This window comes from Agelaius phoeniceus, chromosome 7, assembly GCF_051311805.1.
Source record: "Agelaius phoeniceus isolate bAgePho1 chromosome 7, bAgePho1.hap1, whole genome shotgun sequence".
In the NCBI taxonomy this organism is placed as follows: domain Eukaryota; kingdom Metazoa; phylum Chordata; class Aves; order Passeriformes; family Icteridae; genus Agelaius; species Agelaius phoeniceus.
In genome coordinates this window covers 29,818,688-29,839,224 of record NC_135271.1, presented here as the reverse complement: position 1 = coordinate 29,839,224, position 20,537 = coordinate 29,818,688, and the positions used below count along the sequence as shown (strand labels likewise).

Here is a 20,537-nt window from a genome sequence, read left to right as displayed (position 1 = left end):
TTTTAAAAACTACATCACTAATTGTAATAGAAACAGTTAAACTGTTTCATTGTATGACTCCTCAACTCAAACATCTGATTTTTTACAAATTAAAAACTGCAATTTATCCAAAGATTTGCTTTCAATTGGGTTTAACTATGTCATCATCACAACCAGTCTCACAAAAAACATGGGGTGACTGGCGACAGCTAAATCACAGACTGGCGTCGCCTAAGTAGTCTGGCTGCCATTAGGGTCTGGGCAATGGTATTTACTGTACAATTAGAGCCACTGAGCTCTACCTGTAATCAGCCAAATACAGGTGTGAGGATCCTTTTTGGGACATGGAAACAGACTCATCCATTTGCACATAAGCTTCCACATCTGTACTGTTACAGCAAGCCTGAAGAAACCATAGCATTTTTACTTTGAAAAAAGTATCACCTTACAGCAACAGAGCAAATACAACTACCCTGATCTTAAATATTTCCTTGGGTAGAACTATTCTTACATTTAAATTGTCATACCCAAAAAATATTTGGAGGAAAAAATTAATTTAAAATTATAAAATTCAGCCAAATATGAAGAGCTTACATTATTATACTGCTTGTGAAGTCTATTCTGAAGTTTGTGTTTGGGACTGAGAGGGTTTGCTACTAAAATACATTAAATTTTGTTCTTTAGTACCAACACAAAATGTCTTGGAGTATCAAAAGGACAGTTTTAGTTGCAGTAATTTCACAGAATTTATTCTAATGATTTATTGGAGTTAACCATCTGACATTAATTATTGTTTTGGCTTCCAGTCTATGAATGTTTATTTTTCAGTTTAAAGCCTTCTCACTCTTTGATATCATATGGAAATGAGAATTTTTAATGGAAAATTGAAACCATGTGCATCTAAGTACTTAATGAAGTACAGGGAGAAACAGAGGGTGTACTTTAGGAGAATTCAGATATTCCGCTTTAGATACTTTTGATTTGTTTGGATGAGTTACATGCATATATCTGTTCACAAACATACATTTTTAGATCTTCAAAGTATCTCACAAGCACAGTGTTTAAAATTCTGAATTGTAAGAAAATATTTGTTGTTTGGTTGGGTTTTTTTAAACTGAACACACTGCTATAGATTTTCCTTCATCATATGCTAACTACCCAATCTGTTCCCTCCTCCACAGAGCAATATTTATGCCATCTAGAGCTTCCAATGACATGCTAAATGCTGTACTTCCCAACAGTGGATTCCCACCTTACGTCTACCATGTTAGGATTGGATCTTCATCCACTTCACTGAACATCTGATAGACTGATTTTGTAAACATTATGTACCTGAGTCACAACATTGATGCCAGAAATACCTGACTGAAACCCAAGCTATTCATGGCACTAAAGCCCACCAAAAGGGGCCTGTAAACCACAAGCAAGGCACAAGAAGTGGCAAGAAAGCAAGGCACCCAACTAAAAAAAGAAGAGTAACACTAAAATGTGCAATTTTGCTTGAAAGACTTCTGTGCAACTCACATAGCTTTAGTCTTCTGGCACTGAATTCATTCCTTTGGAATGAAAAAGATGCTGTTCGGACAACCAGCATTACAGAACATGATAAAGCCACATGCTTATTTAAATTAGTACTTCTAAATCAAATCTATTTTCTTCAACATTAATGGCTTCATGTTAAATTGCAAGGATGGAAAGCATATTCTTTTCTGCAGTTTCAGTCAAGGTTTCACCATATGCATTGTACTCCAGCAGCACGTCAGTGGGAGCATAACAAGCAACAGCAGTGCAAGATTAGTTCATATAGCTATTTTAACTAACATCCTTGGTGATCTAAATGTGCAAGGAATTACTGACCACTGAAAAATGTGAAACAGAAATACAAGTTTAGACATTTATCCTCTATACTCACCACTTGTTTTTCTTCCTAATGTAGTCTTTTTCAGACAGATTAACCAAGTAGATCATCGGTTTTGAAGTAAAAAACAAATGTTTGTTCAAAACATCGATCTGGAAGCGAGAATAGAGGGAGAGAATTTTAAAAACAGTTTAAATCAACTTGAATTAATTTTATGATCATTTTCCTCATGGCATGTCTGAGAAGGCTACAGAACTCAAGTGTAATACATAAATCACAGATAAGTATAAATTCAGCTAATAAATTCAACATTCAATAAATTATGAATATGAAATCTAAAAAAACCCCAAAACCAACAACTTTAAAAAGAACTAGTAACAGGTAGCAAAATTAGAAGTCAATTCATGGAGTAATATTTATAGCCTACCTCTTTGTCATTCCAATCATGATAGAAGCGGACAGCTTTCTTTTCATCTATTACCCATGTCTTGATTTTGCACATTACGTCCTACGCAAGATCAAAAAAAAACCCAAAGTCAAAAACTCAGCTGGATATCAAGACTATTCTCTTCCATAAACAAGGCGTGTATCCATTAAGATTCAAAACATACACACAAATGAAAAATTAGATAATACCTTTTATAAACAAATTTTTACTCTTCCAGAAAAACAGAAATTGCTGCTTTCAAAGTCGCTAAAGAGCAATATGGATTATTAAAGTCATCCAAATCCTACAATTAGAAAGTTAAATACACAAGACTCGAGTATCATCTCTTGTCACCAAGAACATCAGCAGAGCTCATAAAATATATGTAAAAATAGGTACATTTTAGATTGCTTTTCGAACTCAGTAAGACGCAACATTTCAGCATCCAGCGGGAGAGACCACGTACAATATAAACATGCCATTAAGAAAAGGGAATGGGTGGGACAAAACACAGCAAAAAAAAATTATTTTTTTTAAATTGTGAGCAAAAGAAATGGAGCCTATTATTGATGATCCACCCTCAAGAAATTAATTCAAACGGCCAAAGCCCTTTTTATTCCGCATTAATTTTTCGCCAACACCTTCTCCCTCCCCCCCCAAAATGAAACCTGCCAAAGCCTCCATTACACAATGGCAAGAGCCTTGCACTGGTGACCTCCAACCAGCTGCATTCACTTTCAGAACATCTCTCTCGGCAGGAAATCTAAAGGCCTTTTAGTTAGCAAGCTAGTGTGCATTCAGAAGGAGTAACTGCAGGAAGAGCCCAATGTGCTTTGTTTCTCTGGCCTTTCTTCACAGAAAGATTAATCATCTGTGAAATGGAAACGGCAAACAGCAAGTGACACAAACTGAACCCTTCAAGCCTTTCCTCATCAGTTTTGTGGTCGTGAATCCGAAAGCTGCGTGTGGCACGGTTTTCCTTACAGGCAGGTGTTAATAAAAGGCTCTTGGGTCTGAAAGGTCAAACTCTGCTCTTCTAGGAGTAGTACATTTTAGAGTCGCCTATTTTTTGTTGTAGATAATTTATGATCATGCTTTAAATAATGCATTTTTTTAAGTTGAAATTGATGCAACTGAGCATTAAGATCTTTAAAATACAAGGAAACATTCCCTGAACTGTTGAGCACACAACATTTTTTGCACTTAATGCTATGCAGTTGAAGTACATTTATAAACAACCACAAATAACATCAGTATTTACTACCGTCTTTTCTAGTCTTGCAGTAGCTTTAGTGGAGGGGAAAAAAAAAAAGCTCTTCTAAATCTTCAGATCCTGATTTGAAACCCTCCAGGAACAGGACTCCCCACAGATTTTAACAAGGAAGGGGCAAGCTAAAACTTTTAATGAAATCTAACATGTTCTGCCTAAGAATAATCACTTTTACTCTCCTATAACTGAATTTCACTCATAAATGTTTAAAAGTGGCTAATATAACACCATTTCCTACAAGGAGAAGATCAAAGTGCTATATTACAAATGCATTATGATTAAAAAAGCACTGTGCAGCTTTGCTATTAACTGTTCTTTAAACCCTAAAAGGCTTCCCATAGATCTCACTTGGCACTGCATATACAACCTTTGACAAGTAATGTAGACCATTTTTATTCATTGCCTAAAATTGTAGGCAATTATGTGCGTCACACTGGCCACCTGCAAATTCTGAATGCCTGCTCCAGTTGTCAGAGCAAAAAACTAATGTCGGAGGGGATTAATCTAGGGGGAGAGAGTCCTCTTTAATGGCTCCAGCAGGTGAAATGGCCCAGCTGGTTACTATGATGAGTGGCCAGAACAGCTTATGTAGAGACATGCAACAAGATTACACATAAAGAAGAAAACACTGGCACCATCTTATCTTTAACCCTATGTGCTTTTTATTTTTTTAATTAATCTGTATAAACAAGATAAGGGAAGCAATTCTACCAGTAAGTACTTTTCACTTAAGATATTTATCCTCAGCTTCTCTTTAAATAGATATATACAAAAATCAACACAACCACCAAGATTGCTGTTCAGCAGTGAAGGAATTCTGGTTACACACTATTTTGGGTTTTGAACTAGTTCTGTAGGCACCTACCACATGACTTTCAGCATTACAGTTTCTCCCACAATAGCAATGCATTGCTACATATAAATTGGAGTCAATAAAAAACTGAAAAAAACCCACCATAGCAGAAGTCATGGGAGCCAAACTTTTACGTTTCTGCTTAAGCAGAAATGAAATGTTTTGTAATCACACTGTAAGGGGAGCTACGTAACACAGAACCTCCACATAATTTCAAGCATCAACACAGCAAATAAAGTTTGGCCTTTCTGAAGCCAGTCTAAGCACAGAGCTGCCAATCAAAACCTCTCCCACATTCATTTGCTACTTACAGTGACACACAGTCTAAATCCATTTTGGCACTGACCTAATTTTATTAATTTCCCGTTTATGCACCTGATTTAAAGCTGTTTGCAACTGTTGTTCTAAAGGAGTGATTACATGGACAATTTCCACAGGTAAGGCAGATCTACAGCTGAGTATGCTGGGGACAACTAACAGCCATCTACTTCCAATGTTATTTTGGTTTTATACCGAGGCTGGCAAAGTACTGGAAAACTTTCTGTAGGTAAAAGGATAGAAACTTGTAAGCAAATGCAGCATTTTTGATGAAGCTGATGAAGCAGTGAGACACAAAGAAGTTCTCTCATGGACTATATGGGCAGCAGTCACACCATGCAGAATGTAAGTAGGCAGTCCAGAAACTTAAAAATGGGTGAGCTGAACTTAGATTCCCCTGCATCAGTGGTGGTGTACCACTGAAATGAGACTTAAGCCCTTAACAAGAAATTGTTACATACAAATGACAACATGAAGAAAGGCACATATTTCCATGTATCTCTTTTTAACTCAGCTGCCCCAACACTCTCAACAAACATACAAATAGCACATTTTTGGGTTATTTCTCATGCAGCACCATTTTTAGTTATTTGCTTCTATTTAGGACTGGTAAAAGAGTACAACCTGATCTTTTTATCTTCTCTATCACTGTACTAGTCATTTAAACACATTTAATCACTACTCACGTTACCTTTGAGATGCTTAATAACAGAATACAGAGCAATGATCCACTTTGTTTTATTAGAACTGGCATCCCCAGCTGGATACTTTAAGGTCAATCTGTCATGATCCACTTTGCCTTCTTTGACCAGAGCGGTACTCTTGTTTTTCAGATAGCAATATTATAACAAGAGCCATTCAGAAAGCCACCAAAAATCCCCCCAAATTCCAATTTCTTTACAGTTGTCACAAGGCATATGAAATACAGCAAACTTAATGAATATCAAATATCACTGTTTGTAAAATCAGTTCATTTCTGACTATATGCATGGCAATACATTTAGCACTTACAAATACTCAGTGTATCTATCCATATGAAATACAGTGATTTTAATTATGTCCTGCACTCATTTTCCAAAGACCACAAGTACTCAACCCACAAATGCTAAGCAGGACATTAACAGTAAGTCCAGCAGTATAAAATAATGAAATACATGTAAATTGCATATAGCAGATTTACCAAGACCTACTCATGAAACACTACTGTGCAGAAAAATGTGCATACATTAATAGACTTTCTGGATGAATGATAGTAATAATGTGTGCCAATGCCAAATTCTTCTTACAGCATGAGGGACTAAACTGAAGCTTGGAAACCCACTTGCCTACTTGGCATCAGAGAATTGTGATTTTTTTTGTTGTAAATTACCAGGGCATGTAATTAACTTCCGTAAGTTTAATAAAGAAATAAGCAGTTGTGAGGATTATCACTTCACACTTCAAAGTGCAAGTGAATTCCCTGTGATCCTGCAGGCAGTGCAAAAGTCTCCACTAGTACAGAGTAACTGTGAGTACAGTAAGGTTTTTTCCCCCACCAAGGGACATATGCAGTGGTTTTCAGTATCTTATTCATTCCCTTCAAAACTTCCAAGATGTAAAAACTTACCATCTCCCTGTAAAAGCTTCAAAAGCACTTTTTATTAAAATGTTTCCATTGTCTAAAATTCTATTATTTACACTTCTCTGCCGCTAGGAAAAGCTACAAGGAGTACCTAAAACATTATCTGTAGCTCTTAGTTAGCTCCTCTCACTTCATTCCAAAGTCCAACACCTTTGCATATCAGTAATGAAGACGGTAGTGCATAAATAACCTATTCTGACTTCCCTAAAGAATCTGGGTCAGTGGCAGAAGATGTTTCTTTAATAAATCACTGCATATACTAAATAAAGTCAACACCACCTACCCAGTAGGTTTCAGAATACAACTGTAAATAAAAACCTCAATGTGTGTGTTTCTGACGGCACTCCAAACAAATTCTTTGCCTCTCCCTGGTTGCCATCTTTCAACAGGCAAAAAAGGCCATGTTAATGATACACACATTCTGGGAACAGTAACTTACAAACACTGGGAACTAGGTAGGAACCAGAACTGCCCCACAGCTCTAAAAAAACAAACCATGCTTTTGAATACAAAACCCTGAAGTTCATACACTGTTGGGCAGGGGCAAAGGGAGGGTGGATACAGTATTTAGCAACACAGCACTTCCCTCTTGCAAGAGTGGCTGAGAAGCCTGGAGGGTCACAAGCAAATGAACTGTACGGTAACTAGAAGAATAATGCAATCCTGGAGTATATAAATAGCCTAGTGTCCAACAGGAATAATTTTACACTTATCTCTGCTGAAATGATGAAAAACTGGAGAAAAAACCAGAGGTTTTGAGAATGTGCTTATGCATGAAGATTTGGTGTTCTCAAATTCTATGCTTTTATTCTTATTGCATATATATATATAAAACAAAAATGTCACATATGCAGGGTTTTTCACACTAGCATAGAGAAATCAAATGACTGCTAAAGCCTGACAAACATTGACTAAAATTGTCTCTTATTTCTATACAGTGAAGATAATTAATTACTGGCATATCTAATACAAGTTAAAATAATTTAACTCTAGCCTGAAAATACTTTAATAAAGGTTAATTTTTTCCTGTAAGACATACATTCCATTTTAATCACAGCTGTAAGAATTAAGTTGGGATATGCAAGGGATCAAACCAGATAATCATTATTCCATCTGACCTTCAAAATTTCAAAATGGTTTTTCAGATACAGATAGAGAGCAATGCTATTTGAGGTACTCATAGCTACTTCAACTGTGCTGCACCAAGAGCAGTTTACTGAGTACACATGAGGTGGATGAGTGCACCGAGCCCACAGTCCTTCTATTCACGGCTTTCCTTGGAAATCTTTTCACTTCTCTTGAGCAGAGCCTCAGCTGTCTGCTCTTCCTGGAGTTTTTGTGGCAATTTAGAAGATTGAGGATGAAGTGACATGGTAAGAATGTATTCTAAAAACACTGTTTAAAAACAATGGTATTTTAAAGGACAATTAAGACAAATTTGGCAATTTAAAGAAAAGGCTAGATCATGTTTTTTCATCAGTGCTTAAATAAGCTGTAGCAGCTGGGTGCAGGAAAGAGAACAAGCCAGGTACTGCACCAACTGGAGTGACAATGAGCTCCTCTGTGGTACAAAACAATGTCTAATCTCTTACAATTCCCTTGCTCACTGACTTTAATAAAAATACAATGGGCCAAGTAATGGATTTAGGACAAGTGTATTATCCTTCCTTCTATTTAATACCTTCTCACAGAGCCAGTACAAGCTGTACACGATGTAAGATTTACTTAGAACTAGATGCCAATAATGTTTATGAACCACAAAAAGCACTTTCACCCAAAACATCCTACAGGCATTCCAAGCAATGTAATTCCTGTTAATAATCCCCAAATTCTCCTGTGTGGGTCATCCTTGTGGGGTGTACAGCATTATACATGAAACAACTCAGTCACGTGTTGCTTCTCAAAGAAAAAAAGCAAGCAAGAATAAAGAAAGCAGTCCATCTACAAGTGATTATTTCCAGCAGTTCAGAAATTCAGAACAGGGCAATTGCACTGAAAAGTAAAATGAAATATCTTTCACAGAGTTTCATTAAACTTTCCTTATTCCATTAGCCAATCACAAAAATTTTCAACTAAATCCATGTGTGAATGCATTTGTTGTAGATTTGTGTGAATTAAGCTGAATGAAAAAGGTGTGTCTTTTTCAGAATACAGTTATTTTTATATAGTGTTATTTTGGCACATACAGTTTAAAATTACTTAGATCTAGACATACCAAGGGAGGCATGATTTACAAAATTAATTACTTTAAGCTACTTGTCAAATCTACACAGGAAAGATCAGCCTTGACAGAAAGTATTTAAGCACTGACTTCTCTCTGTCTACTGATAATACCAAAAAAATCCAAATGTGTGTTTACACATTATGTATTTTTAAGTCAGGCTTTACTACCAATCAATTCACAAACATCTGCCATGCTACATTCAAAATGTTCTCCAGAATGAACTTTAATTTCCTCTAAATACCACATTAAGCACAGTAAATGGTCCACTCAAGATTTTAGGCATAATTATGTGCATTAAGAATATAAATATTTTCTTGATTCCCTATGATTTAAGTTAGCAATTGTAAAAGCCATCAGCAGAGAGTATGTCAACAGTGCATGTGTACACTGCTCCTTTCTTTCCCTCTCCTGTGGAACAAACTGGCCTCTCAAACTCTCCTCACACAAGGAGACCAAAGAAACTGGCAAAAAAAAATTTATACAATTCATGACTGTATTTATCTTCAACTTGGAATGAAAGAAAGGTGAACATTCCCAACTGACATCATCAGTTAGAGGAAATAAGAGTTCATCCATCCGTGAGAACTCTGGCAAGTGCTTGCAGCAAGAGGTCAGCAAATTCTGCTTGGCACATCCCATTCATCAGAATATTGCAGGAAGGAAAGGTTTTCATCCAGTATATATTGGTAATAAGAACAAACTGAATCTACCAGCTCTTTGCTGTATGTGAAGTATCCCCCATACCATACTGGTGATTTTAACAACAAATGATGAACAAAAGAACATCTTTCAAACAGTTACTATACTCTCAGGACAGGACCAAGACATTAAATGTAAGGGAGGAGAATGGAAGGGATTAAAGCTACTTAAACCACCATTAGGAATATTTTGCTTTACTCTTCATAGTACATATATGCTGACAAATACAATGGCCATAGGCTGAGTGTAAGTGTTCATTATTAGATCATTGTCCATCACAGTAACAAAACAAAGCTTGATGCCTTTCTTTTAAGCTGAATAGGCACTATGGTGGTTCTCATACCATTATACAAAAATGGAGTCTCTAACTGCTCTTTCCATAACTGCAATTGCTTTTCCTGTTAAAAAATGTGCTTGATTTGATAAATTAATCTTACTTTTAAAATGACAGACTTTACAATGGAGACTGGTGAAAGCATCCCATTCAACCCAACACTGGAAGTTCAAATCCAGTGAATGCTGATCCTGATCTACTGCAGAAGCCGCCTTTCAACAGAGAATTGGAAGGTCAAACACTGTGCACACTGATTCTGACCTAAAGATTGTGTCTTCATGTCAGTAACATCAATAATCTGCATCAGTTCAACTATAAACAACAGCCTTGTAGTGAGATACGTAGCTCTCAATACTGTTAACATAAGAATTCTTCTGTGCTGGAATTCAAGATTTTGGGCACCGACAAAGGGCTCAAGGAATAGCTATCTGTTGCAGAGCTGTCAATTTCTAAGGACTAGAACTGAATCAGGCTGGAAGGACATTGGAAGAGAATCCTGAAATAATGTTCACTTCACTGTATTAGATGGTATTAACTTAGAGACTTGTCTCCAGGACTGAAAAATCCCACCAATTAAAAAATATTTTTTAAGATTAATTTTATCATTTGTACATTCTAATTTATAAAGTCATACATATCTGAATTTTACTTGGAAATCCTCTGCTATTCAAAATGACAGATCAATAATAAGCTAATAATAAAGTTTAACTCAGTATCTATCTAATGTCTCTGCATATACCATCATCAGACAGATTTTAAACATAAAAGTACTCTGACTGCTTTCTGAAATTATATCTGCACTGTTTTAATACATGCAAATAACAGGAGTATTTTTATTCTATAATATCTCTTTAGAAGGTTATTTAAAGGTATATAAAGTCTGAAAGACTAGTACCCTTAATAACAGTAAACAGTCATTTTTGAGAAGGCAGTGGGAATACTTGCAAAACAGACAATACATGTGTAAAGGAAGCTATTCCAAGCTTATGTCAACATTACGTGTTGGTGATCTTGGATCATATTGTGCCACTGATTTTTAAGTAGAACTTGAAAATTATTTTATTGATAGCTCCTTAACAACAGTCAGCTATTTTATTTCTGCTGACAGGGGATCAATTCTCTGAGAGACACGACAAACAGTTAACACTATTTAACTGCCAAGCCAGGTCACTGCACAAAGGTAAATTTACCACCTGTAGGCAATGTAGGCTTTCACAGAGGAAAAATGATAATTAACAAGTTATAACACCATGCAAAATGCAGGCAATCAAGTACAAATCTCAGATTTAAGTCTTGCTGACTGATAAATAGGGTCAATTTTTTTTTCTCCTCCTAAACCTTTTGGAGATTTCAGACTACCAAGTTACAATCGTGCTGGCTTATTGATAAAGCAAATCTTCTAAAGCAGACAATTCATATTTATAAAACGAGACAAATGACTTCTATAACTCTCAACCAGTTGAAATTCTTGAGACATTCTCAAGCATCTTCACCTTGAATTGTTCCAAAAGGAATGGGGGAAAGAAAACAGTAAAAAAGAGAGATACTAAAATTTTAACATAGTGCTTAAAAACAAAACCAAAACAATCTATGAATATCAAATCTTTTCCTTCATAACCTCCCGGTTTTCCTGAAAGGAAAAATGACTGGGAACACTTGGTGCACAGACAAGAGCTGTTTGTTCCACATCTCTGCTACAGAAGAAGAATATTCCTAGGAATAGAATATTAGCAATGGCTGTGTATTATACTGGCAAATAATTTTAAAAAGCAAATCTTGAGGAGTTGTCTCCCAGTCCTGTCCCATCCTCTATTTTTTTGAGGACAACCTGTTTGGAAAAAAGTATTCATTTCAGGCCATACTGTCTCTTCATAATTTTTTTTCTTTTGCACTAGAAAAAGCAAGCCTTGAACAGTAGCTGCAAGTGCATGGAAACATTACAAATTGTGATGGACAGGGAACTCTCCCTGTGACAGACAAGCTAAATGCAGAGTGCAATGGACTGGGGAAGTGCAGACTGACCAAACTGCCAAAATATACTCCTAACATCTGGCTACCCCTTTAGGAAGATGGAATAATCTTTAACTGCTTTTTTCACTAATCCCACATGGTTTCCCTCCTAGACCTGTAAATCATTTACTGCATAGTCAATCCTGCTATAGTGTACTATAGTATGTTATATATAATGCAACCACAGGCCTTGTGTGCAAGCCAAAACATGAAAGGAAAAGAGGCAAAGCAAACTGTACAGGAGTGCCTCCCAACCCAGTGGATGTACATCTGAAGCCCAGTAGTGGCCAGAAATGCCCAAGAGCTGCTGTTACAGTCTTACAGCTACACAAACCTGCTTCTGGAAGCTGCATAACTGGACCTAAGGATTGATTTACCAGGAGAAGAAAGGAGCTTTCACAGGCCTTCACCAAAAAAGTCCAATTTATGAAGTCTAGTGTATATACATAACAATTCAAGCATGCAAGTCACAGGGAAGAGAGGCAAGAAGGTCCAAGATCAGCAAGATTCAGAGGCATTATGCCCCCCATTTCCTTGAAGAGATTCCCTAGTGACTATAGTTCCTCCATGCAGCCTTTGTCTCAAGGGAAGCATTAATTTGTGCCTCCCCACTCTGTTCAGCCACCCCTTCCCATGAAACAAAGGAATTTCAAGCCTTTGAAACCTCTATTGTTGTTGACAAACTCAGCTGAGACTGGTCATGTGTAACAGCTATTATTGGGAACAGAACGGGCAGAGCAACATGACGTCAAGAACCTGATCTTTTCTGTGCATGTGTTCATAAAAACAGGATTAAGGAAACACAACAAATGACAGGAAGTGTATGTTACAAATACAAGGTGACAAAGTCATTTTGACAGGTGAACTACAGATGAAGTAATGGTAAGGAGACTGAAGGAAGAGGCAATGAAATGGATGAGAAACTGAAGCTGGGTAAAAAAAGATTAATAATAAAGATTTGAAATTTTTCTTTAATTAATCTAAATTGCATTTCTAGATTTGAGGTTTTTTATTTACTGTCTCCCTTATTTTGAGGATAATCTGATATTTTCTCTTTTCAAAGACATACCAACTTCCTGTAGTCAAAAAAATTACAAAGAACAACTCCTGCCATACAATCATAACTGTACCTACCACCCATTAAGTTACACAATCACTATTACAAATTCTACTTAAAACACACTTCAGTTATGATTCTTTGTAATCACAAAAGTGCCAACTTCTTCCTTCACACACGAAGAACATACATGGTGATATAAAATACTCAAAGCATCCACAGAGGTACACTCAAAAACTAGATAGGAATGTTCCATCACAAGGAGCTGAGCAAAGCTGTTTCCAAAGACAGCCACACAACAAAGTGAGTGAGAAGAGCTCGAGGCTGGGCAGAACAGCATCACAGCACTCCTCATTTTCATCCTGTCATACCAATGTGAAATTTAGCTTTAGGATGAACTTTGAATTCGCTACGGACAGGATTTTTGCTTGCCCCTTTCTTGAACATGAATTAAAAGGTGAAATACTGTGTGGATGCTATTTGAAACTGCAGGCATAAACTGCACTGTTCGTCTAAGCACTTGAAACCTTTTGTGAAAGATAAAAATCGCTGCCCACATGTACTCAGGGCTGGGTTCACATGACAGATAAGACCTGAAATGAAGGTTCTTAAATGAAGGTTTTCTCTATCTGGGCTTACATAAAGCCTTTACATCTTCCAACAATAGCTATTTTTTCTGGCCTAGACGAATCAAGAAATAAAACAGTTTTCATGCCAGATGAAGACTAGTTCTTCACCAACAGAAGCTACCACAGAAGTGCTTTTTAACACTGGATCATGGAGCAGAATATTTTGGAGGGGGATGCTCACTTTCAGCTCCTGTCTGTTTCCAGACACTAGGCAGGGTCAACAAATTTCAGTGCATTTCAATATTGATAAATTAACCTGGCAGCACCAATATAACAATGTTTTTCTTACTACTTGCTATCAAAAAATCCATCTGAGAAAACAGTATCTTCTTAATATTACTTGCTAGACATAAGTAATCTATTTCCACTCTGATAAACTGTTGTAATAATTAGAAAATGCATTTTATATACCACCTGAAATATTTATAGAATACTAATGACAAAGAAAAATGAATGACTATTGGCAAAGAATAGGGGACTCAAAAGACAAGTAGCAGTAAAGCAACAATTTGCAAAAAATATACTTGGAAGTTGATAATTATTATACATTACTAATTTACAAAGAAACATCACTACTACCCTGTGATAACTGAGCTCATTTAAGCAGATTTCCACAACAACATTCTAAAATTAATTTCAACTAGCAGTCTTAATTTAACATGCACTAAAAGACACAAAGTGCAATCACAAAAAAAAAATACATTCACTTGCTGGCTACAGGAATACTAATATCAACATAATACTAGAACTTAACAGCAGGAATAAGTCAGAAGTAACTCTGAATTACAACTTAGACATTGATGTAAATTTGACAAAGGATTGGCAATTCGCATACAAAGCTGTATCAGCAAGAAAATAACAGCTGAATTTCAAAAGTTACAATTAGCTACATCTATGAAATCTTAAACTGACAGCACAGCCAGTCATTCTAGTATTTTTTCAACTCATAATAATTACTTTAAAATACATATAAAAATAGTAGTAGAGTTTTGTATTACATATGTGGGATCAATAAGAAAACCCAACAATACAAATATTTCAATTTAATGCTGACAAGACTTAATGATTTACTTTTATAGGTCATGTACTTACATATTCAGGTTTTAATTTCTTGTCTCCTCCTCTTACAGCTACTTTTTCAAGCTTATCTATGCTCTGCATGATCAACTCCTCATCCTTCAGTCTAAGTTCTTCATGTATAATTTCGATGTCACGAACAGGATCTACACTTCCTTCAACATGAGTGATATCATCATCTTCAAATGCTCCTAAAACAAAACAACATTTAAATTACCTATTAAGCTAAAAAGACAAGAAATATGTATTTAGAACATGCTATAATGAGTCAAGAAAGTTTGAAATTGAAAAGCCACCCATGTACAAGTGTCCTGTGCAATGTTTTATCTCATACTGGTTTAGTATGTTAATTTACCACATCAACTCCAGGATCCAAAGCTCCCTCTCTGTATATTCAAAGCACAGCACTTAGCCATTTCAGGGCAGGACTTAGAGCATTTAAGAGTTTCTCCTACAAAGAAATAGGCTGGAGCAGTTTCCTGAAAATGGCTGGTGTGTTTTACAATATCTAACCCAGAAGTAGCAAACACAGTAGCTAAACTGAACATCGTGGAACATTTTAATACACAGTAATGATTACAAGAATGATGGAGAGAAAACCTTTCAAATCACCTTGGCAGACCTCACTGGCTGCCCAATTTTATGCATTAAGAAATGAAGAAGTTCTAGACAAAGAATTCTGAAGTTCTGAATGACTCTTAGTGTTTCCAAGGGAAACAGGGCTTAGAAAAAAAGGCCTGAAATCATCTGGCAGACCTCGTCCCTGTTTCAATCTACTTTATCACTGTGGTTCTGACGGTGATTAGATAATGAACCACTCAGACACACAATTTACACAGCAGCTAATTTCATCGGCCTGATTTGAGGGTATGGTTTTTAGGGGGCCATCAAAGAAGCAGATGAAGGTGCATTTGTCATATATGAGTGACAACCATTCACAGTATCTGAACAAAATGGTGCTGGCCCTTATTAGAAACACATGCTATTATCACATATTTAAAGTGCAGTTGAAGCCATAATTTCAAATTGCCAACTGGAAACATAAGGTTAAAACAACCAGATATTACTGACGCATGTGTGCTGACTTCATGCCCTTCTGATGACAATCTGGCAACATAATTCAACTAGGATTGAAATTATCAGATAAGCAGCATCACTTAAAAAAAATCCTACTCCCCCCAAAAAAACAATACATGCTTTAAAAATAAAAATATTAACAGATAAAAAGAGTTTCTTAATTCTTCCTGGATCAATTTTCAGAGTATTTGCATGCCTAACCTGTAATATTAAAGATACGCATGAGAAATCAACCACGAAAAGAATGTTACTTGAACATCACCAAAGTTAAAACTTATTTCTTACATAGGAAAAAAATTAAAGATGTTTCTTGTACTGAAAAACATAAGAAACAGGGTAAACAATAAACAATTCCTTAACTGATATACAGAAAGTTGTGGGGGTTCTTTGTCATCATGAACACCTTAAACTTCATCTTTTGTTTAAACTTACTGTAAACCAAGATTTTAGCAACAAAGCTCCTACACCAACACACATGGAATACAGGTTTAAAAGGTTATTCATAGTCAAATATCAAAACCATTTTTACATAAACTTATGAATAGCCTTTCAAATAGTGGCTACCAGAAGTTCCCTCCTCTCTCATTAAGTGTTACTCTCCAAAGCTGATCAGTGAACTCGCTGGGTACAAGTAGAATTACCTCAGCAACAGATCCTGATGCTGGCCATGATGGGAGAAGAGGCTCAGGCTGCTCTGTTAAATGGAAACACTCCACACTAATCTATACCAGTACCAGGCAATCAAGGAAGAGATCCCATAGCCCTTGTCTTCCATAAATCCTTACTTGCACACCTGACGGAATGAGATGTAGGCTGTTCAGATGAGCAAATATTAGAGAACAGCTTAACTACTCTGTTCTAATTTACAAGGAAAATATTGAATAAAAAGGGTAGAAGTAGGAAGATGTCACCACACAGACCAACAAAAAGTCTACTTGCCTCAGCCTTCTCAACAGATACGTTGCATTCATTCACTAAAAGTTCAACTTTCTTCCTTATATCAAGAAAAAAAGCCTCCATGACCATGTAAATAATCTCTTCTCACATCCTTCTGCATCTAGTGTCCATGGGTTTAAAAAGCAACAAAAATCCCCACACTGTTAAGTCAGGGGAAAAGCTGCATGACCATGAAGATCTTGCATTTAGAACACAAAAATAAAAAGTAAAATGAACAGTTTGTTTTGGTCTTAAGGAAGAAGCTTATTTGAAAAAGCAAGTGTAAGGTGAATTAGCAACAATAAAAAACAGCTTATATATTAGTTATATTTTTCTTTTTTCTTCAACAACAGCTTCATTTCTTCACATCTTCCCATTCCTTTTCACAAAAAAAAAGTTCTTTATTCATTCAAACCCAATTAATTCAGTGTATTCCCACCCCTACAAAACTGACTCTATAGCTTCACCTTCATTCTCTTCTCAGCCCACTAAAGCCTTTAACCCATGGTCCCTTCAATGTTCTGCCAGAGTTTTCTTCAAGTCTCCTTCTTCCATCATGCCTGTGTCAGCAGCCATGCTGCAGTTCACTCAGGCAACAGGAGGACAAGAGATCTGTGTCTGGCACAGGTGGTTGCTTGCTTGGATAAAAAGCCTCTCTTACTGAGCTGGTGATTTCCCACTAGAGGCAACCATTTACCCTTCTTTCCTCCTCACTGGGTTGCTTGACTCTCCTCATGGAATGAATGAACAGTAGTTGTATATTCCATTAAAGGCATGGATTTTAAGTTTAAATTTCCAATTTTACATTTAGAGGAATTCCCATTTAGACAGACACAGTCCACAAGAAAGTGATAGCTTTAAGATTTTTTTTTTTACACACAGAAGACCAAACTGGCAGTAATGTCCACATCTTAGTACAAATGAGAGATTCTTCAAGGCAACAAGACACTGAGCTCTTTTTGTGAATCTCTTGATCAGAGTTTCTATGTCAGCTTCAGCCATCAACCTAAACCAGATCACACTCTGACCAACAGCCTAGCTAGAGACACGACAGGGATACTCCCTCAGGGATGAGGGAGACTCAAGAAGAAGGGAAGGAAAAGGCAGAGTGACACCACTCGGATGGAAGAGCCTTAGTTTTTAACTTTGTCTCAATATCCATGTGGGATGTACCCTGAACAATCTATTATGCCAGCCTCCAGCCTGCTCTGTAGTGATGGTCTGCTACAAATCACACTGAGCACTGCAGGGAATTCAATTCCAGTCTGCAGAGCTGCATGCAGACATAGCAAGCCAGAACTGGTGGGAACGTTAGGAATTAGGCTTTGGGCGAGAGATAAGATCTCTTGGAAAAAGTACAGATGTGAGAAACTAGCAGTTAAACTACTAGAAAAATGTTTTACTCAGTACCTGATTTTAAAAACTGCCTATATAAAAATGCAAAGTAGTAGGAAAAAATGGAGTTGCAAAACTGAGTTTATAAATAAGATAAACAAGAAAATGTGCATATTATTTACAAGTTTCAATGATGAAAATAAGAGCCATAATCTCAATCTACAAACCTTACCTGTAACAGATTGTTAACAGCATTTTGCTATTTATTACTTTGTCTTTCTGCCTTTGTGTGAAATTCCTCTGTCAAGCAAGGCCTTTACCTCTCTTTTGTTAGAGAAGATTATATGATAGACCCACCTTCCCTGCAGCACACAGAGCAGCAAAACAGAAAACCCAAAGGCTTTATTTTAAAGTACAACAAATGGAGTACTAAGAATCCCATCACTGTCCAGTTAAAGGTAAAGATAATGCAATAGCTGTACAATGAACATGATGCACAAGGTGGACACAGGCTAGGAACACTGAGTAGCACCAGACTAGTAGCTGGTATGGTGCACTATGTAGAAAAACAGCCTGATGAAACAAAAAACTGCTGAACTGGAAGCAGGGAAAATGGGAGGTGAGTCTTGAGATAGAAGATGACAGCAAACAAATGAGAATTTTGTTTTTCTGAAGGAACAGGTAAGACTGCCTTGGGTATCAGGCAAAAAAAACCCCAAAATCAGTTTGTTTATGGACATTGAAGAAGAAAAATGAAAAACAAACATTGACAAAAAAATCCTCATATTAGTTTATCTGATGCCGCTCTCTCATTACAACAGAATCTATGAGAAAAATAATAGGGAAAAGGAAAAACAGACATTTGGTAGTCTTGTTTTGATCTCAAGCTGAATATAGCTTGGGAGAGCTTGGCAGAAAAATGAGGGAGCAAAGGTTCCCCAAAATTATACTAACAGGGCATCCAGATGAGGAAGCAAAGGACTAGAATGGGATGGCTGTAAAACAGCACAGACTGCAAACATGGCCACGTGTCAGAGGTAAAGCCCACACTGATGATGAGGTGTGTTTAAATTTTGTGAACCTCAAACAAACCATGTCTGTCTTCTTACTGACATAATGAGGCCTCAATGTCTGTAAATAGGAAGGAGGTTTACAAGGTTGGCAACTTGTTCACACAATGTCCTCTGTAGTACATGCACACCTGCAGGATACAGGCAGCTGAGCTCTGTGGTCTAGCATCTCAAGTTTTCATTAAGAAATTAATTTTTTCAAAGTTGTGCTAAAAAATTCATCTTTAAAAAGCTGTTATGATATTTTGGAAGTTCAACAAACAACAAATTCATCTAATTACTTTATTTATTTTAAAATAATACTACTTAAAAAGCATATTTACAATTAACATCTCCAAAACTAGTCACACCACTGTGTTCTCAAGACAGTATAACCTATGGACAATGACCTTCTCCAATGAATAAAATGAAAATCCATTGTACTTCCCACATCTTCACCAATGCATTTGCTTTTAAAACATAAGGGGCCTCAGCATTTCTCAAACATTACCCCAAACCACACCACCTTCCTTTTGACTTCTTCCTTGAGTTATAGTGCCTGTGCTCCAAAACTGCCTTCTTTCTACTGCAGGAAACTATGGCATACTACTGTAAGAGGAAAAAGGAATCAATCTGCCATATGGGCAAAAAAAATACATAGATAAAATAGACTTACTCAAGAATCTCCCCAAGGAACCATGTGTTTGTCAACAGCCAAGCTAATCACACAGCAGTAACAGGAAGGTCAACTGGGAAACTCTAATTAGTAATTTAATTACTTTTAAAAATCATTACAACTTCTCAGGTATCTCTCTTGCATATCCTAGCAGAGGTAAACTATAATTTTATCAGAAGTTTGTCAAAAGGAAGTTGAACAGAAACCATGTTTCTTATTTTAAGTATCCTATATATAAAAGCTTTTTTCAAATGATCTCCCATAACATCCTGATGGATTTGCACTCTACCTTTAAAAACCCTGTCACTTCCTTTAGTGTACAAGAGCAAAGATTACAGAGTTAAAAACATCAGGCTCACTGCAGTGAAAATCTGCTGTGGTAAATTCCCTTAATGTTTTAGTAGTATCCAGATACTGCTATTAAAACAAGACAAGTATTTGGACAGGAAAGTGGTAAAGCATAATACTGGAGCAGGATTCATTTTTGCCAGCTACCAGCCTCAAAATAATGATATAAGCTGAAATTACTAGAAGTAAGGAGCTTGGAAATTACCACTGCCACACCCAGCTCCCTCTTCTCTTGTCCTTAGGTTCAAACTTGAAATATTCTTCAGTCTTGGGGAAGGGTTTATCTTTAGCTGAGCACTTTATCTGGGGTGTTTGGGTCTAAGTGTGGTGGGCCAAATATATGTTTTTAAGTGGCATTAAAGATATAATGCAGCAATAGCTGGTTCTGCACATTTCTTTCAAATTATTGGCTTAAAAATGCAGAAAACAAAATGAATGGAGAAGATGTGCAACTTGACTATGTTTTTTTCCTGTGGAAGTGCAGGAACTGTCAATTTGTAAGGTCTTGATGGCAGCCAGGACACACAGTCTAGATTTGTTCTTGACAAGCAAAACTAAGAGCACATAAATATGTATACAGGACAGCCATAACGAATGTCACTTTTAAATGGTATCATCTAATGGCATGCACATTTCTTCCCATTTCTTTCAAAAATCAGCTTCAAACTTCCTTTGACAAAATTTACCTCTCAGCCTCCAGAAATTTTTGCATTGCTTATGTTATACCTGTCAAGATCTGATGACTGTATGTTATGTATTC

The 20,537-nt window shown here is 36.5% G+C and overlaps 1 protein-coding gene across 3 annotated transcripts in view; it reads right to left on the bottom strand.

Annotated features, from left to right (window-relative positions):
- Positions 1 to 20,537, bottom strand: part of OLA1 (Obg like ATPase 1) — a 104,345-nt gene that overhangs the window by 34,212 nt on the left and 49,596 nt on the right. For all 3 annotated transcript variants that reach the window (XM_077181386.1, XM_077181387.1, XM_054636506.2), the window contains exons 5-7: positions 14,372 to 14,547; positions 2,265 to 2,345; positions 1,892 to 1,989 (exon numbers count right to left, since the gene is read on the bottom strand). In XM_077181386.1, coding sequence (XP_077037501.1) covers positions 1,892 to 1,989; positions 2,265 to 2,345; positions 14,372 to 14,547 — 355 coding nt within the window. The remainder of the gene's footprint in view (positions 1 to 1,891; positions 1,990 to 2,264; positions 2,346 to 14,371; positions 14,548 to 20,537) is intronic.